The following is a 16918-nucleotide window of genomic DNA, read 5'->3' as shown; positions in this document are numbered from 1 at the left end:
TATTTTTTATGTCAGTGTCGGCTAGACAGATGAAGTTGACGACTCGCGATCTTCGCAGCGCTACCACATCTTTAAATTACTATTAGTATTATTTAAGTTAACATAAAATACATAGACCTACACCACAAAAACTAGTTGAGGATAAATTCGTTAAAATTGGGCGATTCCAGTGTTATGGACGTGACATTTGCAGTCAAAACTTAAAATAAAAATTCTCAGAAAATGCATTTATTTGAAACATCTGAAAGGAGTCAAACAATAGAAAAATATCAGTCTACACATGCGTTTTATATTTAATATGAGGGAAATACACATGTGACGTGCATGACACAAAAAAATCTTTAACTTTTAGGTGGCAAAATATTTTTTAGTAATTCTATAAATTACACTGTGCAAACCAAAATATATATCACCGGATGAATGAAGATCGGCCTCCACAGAACATAAAATATTATATTATTTTTATTTATTTTTCGTGTTCGCATTTATGTGAAGAAGAAAAAAAAAATGTTAAGGGCGTGACAGTTCTCCATTATGAACATGACTGCTCTGAAGCGACTTTAAAAATTTCACAGAGACCTCAAACAGAAAGCACAAAGTCTTTCTTTAAAGTGAATTTCGTTTTTTTATTAATTTTATCTTAATTTTAATCAATGTTTCATCTGGATTTAATAAATAAGAAGTAGTCTAAATATAGTAGAAAATAGATAATCATGACACGGAGGCGCGGGCGAGTGAACTGGACTCTTGTCTCATAAATGAACCGAAACTCAGCGTAAGGTAAGCTACTTGCCTCACAGTCATGAGAAATATATAGAAAGCTTGAAATGTCTACTTTTAAACAGAACAATTCATAATGAAAGAAAACAGACTGCTCTCTGCTTATGAAATGTGCATTTCTCTCTGGCGCGTCCTGAGAAGATCGCGAAGCATCGTCAACTTCATCTTTGCAGTAGACACAGAAAACACTTGTTTATTAATAAACAATTAAAATGTCTCCTAGCTATTTATGACATATTAATAATCATTACTTTTGCCGGTTCTTTGTGACAGCTTTTAGATGCTTTTTTCGCAACGCCACCCACATGTTGAACGCGTCACACCGCATCAGCACCGAAAACATGATTTTTTTTTTTCAAATCTAAAATCAAAAATCGTGATACGAGCCGAATCGTAGGTTTGATCTATCGTTACAGCCCTAGTAAGATGAGAAAGCAAGAGTTTATGGTTTAAAAACAAACAAACAATGGCTATCTGAACATCTTGGCCAAGCGCAAACCAGCCTACAGAATTAGGCTAATCAATAAATTTATCGGGGAGGGTCATAGAAAAAATTATTGCTGGCGAAGGGAGGGTCATGTCTTTTTTGACAACAGATCTCAAAACTCCTCCGGTGGCCCCTTAAACGAACAGTCCCTATGCAAAAAATGCTTCAAGGCTTTCAGAAATAAAATTATTCTTGATTCAAGCAAAATCAGCATAAAATAAAAATGGACAATATAATTTTGATAAAATAAGTAAAGATTTTATTCAATAATTACATGAAGTAATTACAAACATAAAGTAAAAAACAAGGTGTCCAGCTTCAAAGATACATGAAAGTATATCTTGAGTTTGCATTGAAGAGTAGAAGTGGAAGAGAAACTAGATGTTCTGATGAAAAACAATGAAGAATGAGATAAAAATTAATATCAGATTCATGTCTCTCTTAAAAGTGTTATGGCCTCTTCTTCAGCTCCTGAACTTTGCCTTCAATATGTTTTTTTTTTCCAGTGTGAATTTTCTGGCTCTCTTTCAGTTCATCTTCTGTAGTAAAGGACTTCAGTACTGAAACACACACCGCCGTGTCTTTTCTGCTGTAATATTACTAATTAATCTTCTCCTTTGTGTGAATCTTCAGGTGTCTCTTCAGGACTGACGCCCAAAGAAACTGTTTACCGCACTGATCACAGTTAAATGGCTCCCAGTGTGAACTCTCATGTCTTTTCAGAGTTGATGACTGACTGAATCTCTTGTCACAGCGTGAACACTTGTAAGGCTTTTCTCCAGTGTGGATCCTCTCATGTCTTTTCAGATCTGTTGACAGACTAAATCTCTTGTCGCAGTGTGAACACTTGTAAGGCTTTTCTCCCGTGTGGATCCTCTCGTGTCTTTTCATATGTGATGACTGACTACATCTCTTGTCACAGTGTGAACACTGGTAAGGCTTCTCTCCAGTGTGGATCCTCACATGTGTTTTCAGATCGGTTGACTGAATAAATCTCTTGTCACAGTGTGAACACTTGTAAGGCTTTTCTCCAGTGTGGATCCTCTCATGTATTTTCAGACTTTTTGACCGACTGAATCTCTTGTCACAGTGTGAACACTTGTAAGGTTTTTCTCCAGTGTGAATTCTCTGGTGTTGTTTTAAACAGTTCGCTGTAGTAAAAGTCTTCTCACACTCAAAGCACATGTAATCTCTCACACCAGTGTGAATTTTCTGATGTGCTCTTAAATTGCACAGCACTGAAAAACTCTTTCCACACACAGAACATGAATGCGGCTTCTCCTTCGTATGAACTCTCAGGTGTGTCTTCAGGTGTGATGTCCTAAAAAAAGTTCTGCCGCATTGATCACATGTGTACGGCTTCTCTCCAGTGTGAACTCTAATGTGAATCTTAAGAGACTGTTTGGATGTGTAACTCTTTCCACACTGAATACACACATGTGACTTTTCTCTAGTGTGGATCCACTTGTGTTCGGTCAGATGTGCTTTTTGTGCAAAACTCATCCCGCATTGATCACATGCAAACAGCTTCTCTCCAGTGTGAACCCTCATGTGAATCTCAAGACTTTGTTTGGTTGTGTAACTCTTTCCACACTGAGTGCAGGTGAAAGATTTCTTGGCTCTTCTTTTCATTAAAAAAGTCTGTTTAGTCTTTGAGCGACTCAAAGGTTTTTCTCCAGGTTTGACATGATGTTTCTCCTCCACTTCACTCAGTTCTTCACTCTCCTGCTTCACTTCACTCAGTTCTTCACTCTCCTCCTTCACTTCACTCAGTTCTTCACTCTCCTCCTTCACTTCCATCAGGTCTGAAACCCCCCCAAAAAAAAAGTTTCATTCATTTTCAGCAAAATAATTTTAAGAGAGAAATATAAAAGCGAGCCCTGATGTAATAGCAGAAAGTACTAGTAGACAACTGCTATAAAATATCAATTCATAAATTAATTGCATGAATGAGGTACATTGATCTTTCAATTATTATTTTCAAGGCATTATAGGCACAAATCACGTCTCTGAAGTGAGAACTATTAAATATTTGATTAATGATGTAAATATCTAATGTAATATTAACATGTATACAATAGTGCCTAGGGGTGTGCAATATTGACCAAAAAATCTAATTTGTTAGATAACAAAAATGAAACAATATTTAGCAGAGTCTGTTTTGTTTGGTACAGGCCTGTCATGGATTAATACATATGAAAATAAAACCACCAGTCGGTGGCGGCAAGTCCATGTCTAAATGAGTGATTAATTGAATCATTCATTCAAATGATTTGTTTATGATGACGGATTCATTTAGAAATGAAGCGAGTGGAAAGGCCTGTTCTACTTCATGCAGCTCTGCGCAGTTCGATCTGTGTCTGACTTGGAGCAATACATGCCATTAGAAAATGTTGTCCGACTTGAGACAGCTTTTTCGAGACGTTTATGGATGCGTATTCAGGGATTAAAGTGAAAAAAATTCTTCTGACTGAAATTTTTTTTTAGGCCAAGTCATATTCCTTCAACTTTTTAAATAGTCGAGACCAATAGCGTTTTAAGGGGAGACGTTTTAAACCGCTTTAATATTGCCAGTAGGCGTATTTTAAAAGCTATATTTTAATCTATGAAAACCAGGCATGGAACATACTAATATAATTAATTTGTATATATATATATGCAAATTATAACACGTTTACACAAAATTTGTTAACACACAAGTAAGTTACTTTTCCCCTTTACTTAACATAAATTGTAAGAATATGACTAATAGTAAAGACTAGTACTAATAAATACAGTGCTATGCATAAGTTTAGACACCCATGCTAAAGTTGACTAAAAAGAGGAATAAAAAATCATCTTTTGGAAATTGAACTTAAAGGTATAGCGGAGGATCTTTCCGAATTTTAGATAAGTCCCGCCCTCTCCACTTTTTGAAAAGTTTGATTGATTCACCAGAATGATTGACAATTAGGAGGACCAATAGTATAGGGTATCCACCCGGAAGTAAAAAGATCCTCCGCTATACCTTTAATGCCTTAATTTAAAAAATTAGGAAAAATCCAACCTTTAAGGACACCAATTTTCTTTGTGAATGAATAATGTATCGTAAATAAATAAATGTTCTTCCTTAAAATACAGGGTGCATAAGTTTGGACACCCCTATGTTAAATTCCCATAGAGGCAGGCAGATTTTTATTTTTAAGTATTTTTTTTATTTTTTTTTTAGGATACTATGAATCCTGATAAAGTTCCCTTGGCCTTTGGAATTAAAATAGCCCCACATCATCACATAGCCTTCACCATACCTAGAGATACTTTCCATAAGATCATCTCTCAATGCAAATCAAACTAGCTATTAGGCTAACTGAAATACAACCATGCCAATCTCTAGGTATGGTGAAGGCTATGTGATGATGTGGGGCTATTTTAATTCCAAAGGCCAAGGGAACTTTATCAGGATTCATAGTATCCTAAAAAATAAATAAAAAAAATACTTAAAAATAAAAATCTGCCTGCCTCTATGGGAATTTAACATAGGGGTGTCCAAACTTACGCACCCTGTATTTTAAGGAAGAACATTTATTTATTTACGATACATTATTTATTCACAAATAAAATTGGTGTCCTTTAAGGTTGGATTTTTCCTAATTTTTCAAATTAAGGAATTAAGTTCAGTTTCCAAAAGATGATTTTTTATTCCTCTTTTTAGTCAACTTTAGTATGGGTGTCTAAACTTATGCATAGCACTGTAAACATTAGGCCTAGGCTAAAGCTATTAAATAGCAGTCCCAAACTAGTTTTTGTTAATACAATGTTGGTATGAGCCACTACAGTCATTTAAAAATATAAAAAATAACACAAAGAAAAATAGTGGCATTTTGGGGTTATATGGAAACGACAGTTACCATGGTGAATACACAATATTAACAATAACGGTTAATGAAACATGGAAACTGGTGAATAGAATGAGAATCATACCTGCATTACTTTTATTTCGTGTAATTTACAACGTAACGGCGTTGCATGCTCGTAGTTTCTTTTGCACTTGATCAGTGAAGCAATACAGCGCGCGCTGCTGCATTTGCGCGTGCAATTGAGTGTGCGCTACGAGAACAGGATAACGACTGACAGGACAAGAAAGTCTGTTTTTCTGAGGTGAAAAACTTTTTTCCAGCGTACACTTATGTCACTGCCTGCCTGGTAGTTCCTATTGTGTTGGGTTTCTGAAGTAGTCATGACTCGCCACTCATAACATAACATACTCTACACACGCACGCAGTGTGGAAAAGGAGGAGCGGAGGCGCGGGGAGCAAGGATCACAGCGCAAATTTGAACTATATCGATGTGATATGGTCTAATTCCATATCGCATTTAAAAAATATATCGATATATTTTTTATATCGATATCGCCCAGGCAGCCCTACCTGCATTATAAGTGTGTCACTGAAATATAGTTCTACCTCAGCGCTCAGCTGTAGCCTGACATGCACTTTCCGTGAGCGGTAATTGAAAACCCGGAGTGGACCATGAGCGGAGTGATTACAGAGTGCTTAGAGTGGAGAGAGGAACGTGCTTTTGCTCCACTCCAGGCTTTGATCACATCCCCCTCAGCAGGGTGAATACACCTCGTCTTTCCTTAATTTAAGACCTATTCAAACTAAAATTAAGATATTTATTACACTATTTGAGAAATGAAAGCCTATTTACGGCCTTAAAATTATGAAAAGTGAATTTAAGACTTTAAGGACAGACTGGAACCCGCAATGACGGAAATCCGTCATGGACTTGCTGCAATTAACGGAAATCCGTCGTAGCGACGGAGAACTTTAATCCCTGCGTATTTATGTTCATACCCAAGAGATTTTTAATGGCGATGTGCCAAGTGAACGTTCAAATTCACTCACTAACAGTAGACGGCGCTTATTGAAAAACAGAAATATCTCGGTAAACAAGGTGGCGCTGTGCAACTTTACGCTTCTGACACTAGCTTGTTGTCACACAGAGGAAGAGAGCCAGTATTTACGTGCTTGCCAAAACCATTCACACACTTTTTGCTAACAGATTTTTGTTGTTGCTGTGGCGTTTAGACACCAAAGAGACCAGCAGCTCTACATTCATCTTGCCTCTTCCTCTTCATCCACTTACTTCCTCTTCGTCGTCTTTTTTCTATCAATGTGTGCTCGGCAAGACCGTTTTGAGCTTGAACGCCACCAAGTACTGTGACTTCCGAAGCACCAGGCACGGGAACAAAAGTACCAATCTCATTGATCGGCCAATTTTTAACGCGGTGTGACTTGTGTTCTTACACAAGTTACACATAAAACGTACTTTAAGTAAGAGCAACATAAGTATGTTTTCTTTAAATACACTAAAACTTCACACAAATGGTATGATTGTGTTTAGCATATTTCTTACAAATTTAACTAAGCATATATTTATTACCAATGTACTTCTAGTGTACTTGTTAGAAATATATTAAAATGATGCTTGTATTTAGCATATTTCCTAAAAATATACATCTAGTATACTTTTTAGAAATATATTAAAATTATGTTTGTGTTTAGCATATTTATTTAAAGTATAATTAAGCATATGTTTATTACCAATGTACTTCTAGTATACTTTTTAGAAATATATTAAAATGCAATTCAATGTATTTTTAATGCACTTCAAATAAGCATGTTGGTAATACAAATGTTCACCTGGTATAATCGTTTTGGTGTGCACGGGCCTTTAGGGTGTCTATTAAAACTCAATGGGGACAGAGGAGGAGCCAACGCTATCTCACGACTGTAGGGCTGAGCAAATGTGGGCAGAACTCTTCATTGCCCTAGTACTTCAAAAAGCCCTTTAAAGGTATACATGTGAATTAAACATGGCACAATGACCTTCTTCATTACAGTATGCTCACATCTAATGCAACTCATCAATATGCTGATTGAGGACTGTTGCACTCCAGGCACAGGATGGTTCTGTCAGGAGAGACAAAGCCGTATACACTTCAATGATACATCAGTATCATTTGCTTCACAGGACATATGCATTCTTATATGTAACTATGCCATGTTTAGTCTCATCTGACAGCTTATAAACTGATATGAATGGTGGTGAACTTAATAGAGATATTAAAGAATCCTAATGTACAATCTAAGTACTATTGGTTAAACATGCATTGAGGAGAATATGTTAATGTCTCCCCCTCTGGATCTCCACCCATTTGCCTCATCTTTTGGTTTCCTGTTGGTCAGTTTCGGTGTTGGTATTCCACTCATGTTCAACAATGCTTTGCTCAGGGTGTAAGAGGGAAAGGTAACTGTTGATCTAGGAGAAAGGCTTTAACCCTGCCACTCACACACCGGTGCGTAACCTCATACTACAAGAAAGGCTTTTATTGCCTCTTCTGCACCACAAAGCATATATTGTTACATATTAAATAAGGTCATGAAACCCATACTGATTATTTATTCACAAGACTTTTGAAAATTGTATCATGTAGCCTAGAAATATTTGATCCAAAACTATGTGAAAATCATCCTGACTGCTCATTCAAATAAAACAATATATTGATTTATTGATATATTAATTCCGGAGACAGCTCAAGTTTCCAGAGGAGATCACTACCTCAACTCTCAGACCAGACATAGTTCTGTGGATTTTCTGGGCAGTCACTTTGGAGTGCCTTGTCCAGACTTGGAATAAGAGGTCCCAGCAGGAGACGGCTCGTGGCGAATATCACAAAAAGAGCAGAGACAGCATCGAGATGGCTGTGAGCGATGGAACAACCCACCGGGTAGGGAGGGAACTAGGGTTGGGCGGTATTACGGTAATATCGTATACCGCGGGGTCTTAAAATAGCAACAGTATCAGTTTCAATACCGACATTACCGGCACTTATATATAATATATAAATATAATTGATTTAATGCCTAAAAATGCTTATGTGTGGTTGTCATCAAGTGACAGTGTGGAGGAGAAAGAAAGAAGGGCGAGGCGGTAAATACTGACGAGGCAATTTGTAAATTGTGCAATAAAAAGGTGACGGCGAGAGATAGAAACACCTCTAATCTAATGTCGCATCTCCAAAACAACCACCTCACTCACTGCTGCGAGGATGCATTTTGCCCCGAGTTCATTAAATAAGCGCATTAGTTCATATTTGTTAAAATATTATAATGTTATTTTTTTCATCTATGTTGATAATGAAAAGTGAACAGCACGAGTAAGATGGGATGCATCGGGAGTCAGACATTTTGACCACTTAATTAAGTTTCGCTTTGTAAAAGGCCTTTCTTTAAAGTGAATTTCGTTTTATATAAATTGTATCTTAATTTTAATACATTTTTCATCAACCAATTGCCTGGATTTAATAAATAAGAAATATAGCAGACAATATAATCATGACATGTCATATGCCGCGGTCACTTGCATTGAAATCTCATCATAAATGAACCAAAACTCAGTGTATGCCTCACAGACATGACAGATAGGCCTACATCTAAATAAAGCTTGAAATTTCATTAAACTAAACAATTCAAAACAAAAAGAAATAGGCCACTCGCTGATTATTTAATCCACGATGTGCATTTCTATCTATGCGCATTCATATGGAGATGGCGATCATCAAATTCATTAAACGAAACTATTCAAAACGAAAAGAAATAGGCTAGCCTACTCTCTGATTATGTAATCCATGATGTGCATTTCTCTCTATCGTTCACTATGGAGATGGCGATCGTCAATTTCTTTAAACGAAACAATTCAAAACGAAAAGAAATACAGGCAGCATACTCTCTGATTAATCCATGATGTGCATTTCTCTCTATAGGCGCGTTCACTACGGAGATGCCGATCGTCAATTTCTTTAAACGAAACAATTCAAAACGAAAAGAAAAAGGCTAGCCTATACCTTCTGATTATGTAATCCATGATTTGCATTTCTCTCTATATATGCGCGTTTCACTAGGAGATGGCGATCGTCAACTTAATCTTTGCATCAGAAGCTGACAGAAAAGTTGTATTAATAAAAATCAATGGATTCGTGTCACCGGATTTACAAATGCACTTCTTGCTTGTTGCACACACACATTTCAAAATAATGAGATTATTTTATAAAAATGTATTAATAATAATACATCTTTAATAATATTTGATTGAATGTTGAATGTTGTGCTTGTTTAATTCAATAAAATTAATACTTTAATTGTGATAATTAAAATAATTAAATATTATATATTAAGTGTCCCATTTTTTGCTCATTTATTAATAGTATTTATATCTAGCACCTGCGTTAAAAAAAATTTGCCGCCACCATATTATAACGGCGCACGTATTAAAAATAGTCAATTCTAAATCGGGCTTGGGCTCATAATTACATTTAATGCAGTCAGTCGGGCTCGGACACAACGTGCATGAGTTGGGCTTGATTATTTATTTTTTTTGCCCGATCTGGTATTCAGTTTCTGAACGGTGTAGGCACAAGCCAACAGTTTGGTGACGCTGTCTGAGCCTTATGTCATAATTTTTAATTAGTCACGGTAATACCGTATACCCCGGTAAAATAGGGAGGAGGTTTGACGGTATCAAAATTTAGATACCACCCAAGCCTAGAGGGAACATAAAAGAGCACTGGCTGTGGAGCCCAAGGGGCCGAGGGGGCTGCCCTAGGATGCTGGGGTTAGCTGTCAAGCTCTCTGGAGGTGTTGTGGGTTAATTGACGAAACACTGTTGAAGGAGGGTACCCACCTGATGACCCGAAGAAAGCACCTTGGGTCCACACCACAAAGCTCAGTAGGCTGGACTTGTAATGCGCGAGTGTTGACCATCACCTCAAATAGGCGGCTGGGACTTCACCCAGCCATTGAGGTGAGAGTGATGATCCCATCGTATTTCAGACCATTTAAAATTAATTTATTGATTTAAAATTTGTAAGACAAGTTTTGTGTGAGAAAGCTCTATGCAAGGAGGCGTGAACACATCATGAATATTTGTCTTTCACACCTGAGAAAGACAAGGACCCTATCAGGCCCTGTCATTCTGAGCAACCTTGCACAAAGAATGAGGAGATTTAAAAAATTATGGCTTTTTGATTGTTTGGATTTATTTACAACACAACATAATCCAAAGATACACAACAAATGACAAAAAATCACATTATTTAACACACTGATCTAAGGACAAAGACTTGAGCAGTCACACACCTTTGTGCCAAATATATCCAAATGGAAAACAGTCATTTTAAATTGTACAAATATTTCACAATATTACTATTTCTACGAAATTGTATCCACGGTACAATTATCACATTAACAATAATGATAATTTGCTGAGCCAGGAGAAACTGTACCTCTATATCTCTTTAGTTTCAAACAGATTACATTGCAGGATAATATTGGTTTTAATTTCCAAAAAATAAATTTATAAACAATATTGATAAATGTCCAACATTTTGGTAACATGGCTGCAAAAAAATGTATCTTGATATAAATGTAAAATAAAACAGCTATAATATTTAAGTTGACCTGATTTTGACAATCATTATGAAAGTTTCTCAAACCCTTTACTGACAATTTGTTGAAAACGAAAAATTAATAATAATAATAATAATAAAAAAACTACAACCACTTCAAAAACGTGATGAAGTGCTTGAATGTGTCTAACATGAATGTTCTTCAGCATCATGAATGAATGAAGAATAAACACCAACCTCTTTGTTCTTCAGGATCTTCAGTGTGTTTCATTCTGCAGGGTTCTGGATCACTCATGTTCTCACTGTCCTCTTTAATAAACTCAGTCTTTGCAGATTTCAGCTCTTCCTGATGCTCGTCTTCACTTGTAGCTGATGGGAATTTATAGCATTTATTGGAGAATTACAGTGGGAGGAGCTTCACTGATGATGTAATTGCTCTGGGAGGAGCTTCACTGATGATGTAACTGTAGTGGGAAGAGCTGATCTACCTAAATAAAAAAATTATCAGTTACTGAGTTTAGTTTTATACCAATTGATAACAGAACATAAATAATGTAAATCCTTCCAATTATAAATAATGGTAAAAAAAATAAAAATACAGAAACATAGGGGGAGAGCGGGGCACAACCTAAGGCAGGGCTAGTTGAAACCCTTGTTTTAAAGGGACACTCCACTGCTGGAAAGATGAATGTGTATTTAAATTGGGTCATTTATGTAGAAGAAATGTGAAATTATTTTTGAATTTGGAATTTTCTAGACTGAGAAAAGCCAGAAAATGTATTTTTGGCTCATGTGGATGAAAGACAACAACTCCCAGAATGCACTTGCTTCGCTGCTCTACGAGGCCACTTCCAAGCCACGCCTACCGGTTAGAGAGCAGTTGTAAACAATAAAGCTAACTAGTCTCCGTGAGTCTGCCCGGGTTTTTGAGATCGCATCGCACAAAATGTCCGGGATTCGGCTTTTGCTTTCTACAGTCGCCATTCATTGTGTTTACTGTGGCGAGCAGGACGAGGCTGAGGGCCGCAGGAGAATGACGCGAGGCCGGTGGCGTGATTACTGACGACCGACACCTGTGAGGCACTGGTCTTGTATCTCACGGAGGAGCGGGTATTTTCTTAGCGATGGTAAAATGCACATCAACCGATCACTTGTTTAGCGTTCATGTAAACACTACATTCAGATTCACCAATCGGAATGAATTTAGTTAGATTGAAACAAAAGGTGTGCATGTAAACAAGCTTAATGCAAATGGGTGGAGTGTTCCTTTAAATACTTCCACACATGTTAACATTTTGAAACTGTGTATTTACTAGTTGCCATTTCAACACGAGAAAAAAAAATTACCAAAATTCAGAAATCCTTGGAAGATTTCACTGAACATTTATTTAACCATAGCTAAATTAAAAGTAAATTTCTTATGTTATTTTTTTCACCTCTATTTTTGGTGTTTATTTTAAATTAGACAAATTTGATATTAAAGGGTTAGTTCGCCTATTTAAGACATGAAGTTGTATGCAATCCTTACCAGCACTATAGTGCATACACACTGACCCACTCTGTGGTCACCTCCCTGGTCAGAGTTCTGGCCGCTGGAAGTTTCTCAAGAAAGTATTCCCGGTTAGTTTCCGGGGCCTCAAAACTGTGCGTTTTTACGTGAAAAAATTATATGCGTTTCAAAGCTTGATTAATTTACATCACAAAAAACACTCCCGGCAAAATTCATACCGCAGTTTTAATCGGCACTTTTTTCTTTCTATTTCTATCAATCCGCGCTGCTGTCAACGTCAACAGTGCGCATGTTCCGATCAGCTCTTCCATACACAATCGAATGACAACGACGTAAAAAGTAGAAATTAACAATGGTGCGAACTTGTAAATTCCCAGGTTGTGACCACAAGAATGTGCCGGGATCACCGTTCAGATTCCATCGTTTTCCGGTCTCGGATATATCTATGAGACAGCTTTGGCTGGTTGCCATCGGCTACTCTGCGGGAGCTAGGGCTGTAGTCAAGACCACCTTCGTCGAGTCCAAGACAAGTCCAAGACCAGGACTAGTCGAGTCCAAGTCAAGACCGAGTCCAAAGAGGTTCGAGTCCGAGTCAAGACCGAGTCCAAAAAGGTTCGAGTCCGAGTCAAGACCGAGTCCAGGACAGGAAAAAAAAAGTATAGGCTAAAATATAGGCTAGCCTATAGAAATTAAATTATTATGTAATAATGAAATAATTAATCATTTTAATTTTATTTAAAATAATTGACTAATTCAAAGAACAACGAAAAAATAATAATTATATAGGCCTAAAGGAGCACACACATTCGTTTCGACTGTCTGAGAACCAATTAAACTGCATGAGGGAGGGCCGAGCCAACTCACACACACACACACACACACACACAAGAGATGCGGATAAACCGCAGATTGGGCGGATGACGTGACGAAAAATAATATTTTAATTAAATTCGGGTGGGTGGCGGCTGAAGCAATCAAATGAAAAAATTATGAGCTGGGTTATTTTGTTTCGATATTAGCTATATTTTAAAACAGCCAGTTGTTGGAGCCTAGCCTTCCACTCGTGGAATAGGCAAAGAAAGAAAGATATTTGCCCATTAATTAGATATTAGGCAAGCAGGCTAGTTTTCGGGGTGTTATGGACAATTAAAAATGGGAATATTCACGTTGCACTGGCGGTGGACTTTCAGCGAGTTTATTTAAACATTTAGGAATATTTTTTAAAGATCCGTTTGTGAGTCAAAAGAGCCGTCTCTTTTAAGTGAGCTGAGTGAAACGAGACGGCTCACAAAAAAGAGCCGACATGCTAGTGTTTCACTTTCCCTCCAATAATATTTTGTTTTAATATTGCGGCGACGTATGTGTGATTACTGGGAATATAATAAAGACACCTGGACTCGGTCGAGACCAAAAGCCATATTTGGCAAGACCAGTGGCCGAGACCGAGACAAGTCCGAGTCCGAATACAAGCGAGTCCGAGACAAGTCCGAGACCATAGAAAAGCGGTCTCGAGTCCGAGACCGGACTCGAGTACTACAGCCCTAGCGGGAGCTAAACTATCCATAATCAAGGATTTTTGCGTGTGCAGTGCTCACTTCAGCGAAGACGATTACATCCCCAACCAAGGAGGAAAAAAAAAAAAAAAAGATTTTAAAGAGTTTTGCTGTACCGGTACCACAGGTAAGCTCTATTTACTAACTTTATGATCCCATGTCTAAACTGTATGGTAAACAAGCTGATATTTAGACTCCAGTGGAAATCACGTGAAAAGAGTTCTAATATAAAAACAGTATAGGGATATATAGGTACAATTTGCTGAGAAAAATATTTGATTTGTACCATTGTTAATTTTGTAATTTTACGTCGTTGTCATTCGATTGTGTATGGAAGAGCTGATCGGAACGTGCGCACTGTTGACGTTGACAGCAGCGCAGATTGATAGAAATGGAAAGAAAAAAGTGCAGATTAAAACTGCGGTATGAATTTTGCCGGGAGTGTTTTTTGTGATGTAAATTAATCAAGCTTTGAAACGCATATAATTTTTTCACGTAAAAACGCACAGTTTTGAGGCCCCGGAAACTAACCGGGAATACTTTCTTGAGAAACTTCCAGCGGCCAGAACTCTGACCAGGGAGGTGACCACAGAGTGGGTCAGTGTGTATGCACTATAGTGCTGGTAAGGATTGCATACAACTTCATGTCTTAAATGGGCGAACTAACCCTTTAATGTCATATCCAATATGTTATTTAACAGTTGAATATATGGTTATTTAGCAGAAGACACTAGCAGGGTTTGAATCTCAGTTGTGCAGGCGGGGCATGTTATATGTGAACACAGGGCTGCCAACTCTCACGCATTCACCGTGAGACTCACGCAATTGACACTTTTCACACACTCTCATGCCACACATCCATTTTTTTACGCACAGAAAAATCGCGAAGCAAAGAGAACACAGAGACCGACAGACTGGACAGAGCAGGTTACTTATGATATAAAAAAAAAATCTCAGCTCTCAGATTCTGTCAATTTTATTACGAATTTTAAACAATAAATACCGGTTTGGCGCTCGTAAATGTGACGTGACAGATCCCTAGCGGCACGTGAACCCATCATCTCTACTAGCTAATAGTAAATAAACACGAATGAACAATGTTAAAAGATACAGTACAACTTACCGAAATGTATATTCCTCATACATAATATCTTATATTATTATAATTTAATGACCATAATATAGGCTATAGCATGTTAGTTGGCTAGAAAAAAAGAGCTATAGAGAGTATTTTGCTAAACATGTGCACTATTTAACATATTTATTATATTTTTTACTTAAATCATTAGAACTTAAATCATTTAATTAAATCATGAAGTTGTTATTATAATAAAAACATTATATTTAATTTGAGTTATTTTTAACCTTAAATAATACTACCAGCTGATAGGGCTCTCTGTATGTTTACAGCATTAGGTGAGATTAAGATTTTTTTTTTTTTATAAAAAAGCCATTATTTAATGTCATTCACCATCGTTTTGAGGCTCTCTTATTTTAAGTATCGGTTCAGGCACTGTTTAGGCAATGGTACCATTTTAAAAGTAAAAAGCCAGGGCAGTCTAGCAACTCTCCGTTGACTTTCGGAGCTGTAAAAAACTAAATTGGGTCAGGCCAATCACATCGCGTATAGAGTAGGCGGGCGGGCTTAACATAATGACGACAGAGTTGTGAGGGTTCCCTTCGATTCGGCTTTGGCCGCGACTCTGGAGGACTTGGAGTTAAGTTTTTCTTTGAGAAAAGAGCAAAGAACGGCACTTAAGTCATTCTTAAAAAAGGAAGATGTGTTCGTAGTTTTGCAGGCCAGATTCAAAAGTTTAATCTATCAACTAACGTTAGCTCCGCTGTTGGGAAAACGCTCTGGTTGGTTGAAGCGCTGTCCTATTGCGTGCAGAGGGAATTTGAAAGACAGCCGTTTATCCCGCCCCTCGGATTGAGCCGTGTCTATGGAGAGTTGCCAGACCTAACATCCGGATGTACTGTAGGTCTGGCTTGCCAGGCTACCTTGAACCGCTCTTTAACAGACATCTTGATGATGTAATGCAATCTGTGATATTAACTGCAATAAAGTATTTAGATCAATAACATATTTTAGTTTTGTATGTTCAGAAACTGATGATTGCCATAAAACTTAAAAAAAGAGAAGCAGCATTAGTTAACATGTCCAGTTTCAAACTTCATTAATATTTAGGCTATCTGATATTATATCAATTGTATTATGTATCTATTTATCATTTATGTATAGATTTGAACTTTCTCCACGTTCATTACTCATGACAAGGACAAACATAAAGTGTGTATAATTATCTGCTCTATATATTTAATTTTTAACAATATAATCTGCAAAAATAAATGTCAACAAAGAAATATAAAAGTAGGCTACTATTAAAATGTCAACAGCAAAACTTGAGATCGTTTTCAATCAATTCCCCTCACAGATCTCAAACTTTAACTCTTGACTTGTCATTCAGTAACAGTTCTCACACAAACATCGAGACAATCACACAAACGAACACAAAATCGCTCAGGTCTGAATGAACTCAACATATTCTCCTCATGCTCGCTGCTGCTGCTGCTGCACTAAATGTTTATTTCAGTAGAAAGACGCCAGAAAAGACGCACAAGTATCGCTGTGATCGATGAAAACACTACAGAAATGAGTCTGTCGCTTAATCAAACTGTAAAGTGTGTGTGATGGTTGTGTAAATATAAGAAATACCGTGAACTGCTCTCTCCTCACCTTCTTCTTCTCCTTCTTCTTCTGATATTTGCGGCAGACTATAGTCGCTAGAATGGCGTATTGCTGCCCTCCTCAGTTCATTTGAAGAATTGATAGATTTAACATCCTTATAGCCTACAGGTGCTGGTCATAAAATTAGAATATCGTCAAAAAGTTGATTTATTTCAAGAATTCATTTTGATTTCGTGGGTTTCATAAGCTATAAGCCATAATCATCAAAATTATAACAAATAAAGGCTTGAAATATCTCACTTTGCATGTAATGAGTCTATAATATATTAGTTTCACCTGTTAAGTTGAATTCTTGAAATAAATCACTTTTTGATGATATTCTAATTTTATGACCAGCACCTGTATATATAGTCCAGTCCGGGGCAAAAAAGTTGATAACATTTTTTTTTTT

The 16918-nt window shown here is 37.0% G+C and overlaps 1 protein-coding gene across 2 annotated transcripts; it reads right to left on the bottom strand.

Annotated features, from left to right (window-relative positions):
* Positions 1-1507: 1507 nt before the first annotated feature.
* On the bottom strand, positions 1508-16594 carry LOC308692604 (uncharacterized protein). Of its 2 annotated transcripts, none has more exons than XM_081368757.1 (3): positions 16516-16594; positions 10953-11203; positions 1508-3072 (listed from the first exon to the last, which is right to left on the bottom strand). In XM_081368757.1, exons 2-3 carry the CDS (start codon positions 11008-11010, stop codon positions 1868-1870), a joined length of 1263 nt encoding a protein of 420 aa, XP_081224883.1. In that variant the 5' UTR covers positions 11011-11203; positions 16516-16594; the 3' UTR covers positions 1508-1867. The 2 variants fall into 2 exon arrangements, with proteins under 2 accessions (XP_081224883.1, XP_081224882.1); XM_081368756.1 differs by having other exon boundaries at positions 16495-16589.
* Positions 16595-16918: the final 324 nt, after the last annotated feature.

This window comes from Scardinius erythrophthalmus (genome assembly GCF_964197995.2).
Source record: "Scardinius erythrophthalmus genome assembly, chromosome: 1".
NCBI lineage: Eukaryota > Metazoa > Chordata > Actinopteri > Cypriniformes > Leuciscidae > Scardinius > Scardinius erythrophthalmus.
The sequence above is the reverse complement of the archived record's forward strand: the minus strand, read 5'-3'. Positions and strand labels throughout refer to the sequence as shown.

Bases quoted from the DNA above. Each gene is read 5' to 3' on its own strand.
- LOC308692604 (XM_081368757.1), bottom strand. From the start codon at position 11,010: ATGAGTGATCCAGAACCCTGCAGAATGAAACACACTGAAGATCCTGAA. The intron at 3,073-10,952 runs GTTGGTGTTTAT...GGGGGGTTTCAG, and splicing joins AGATCCTGAAGAACAAAGAG to ACCTGATGGAAGTGAAGGAG.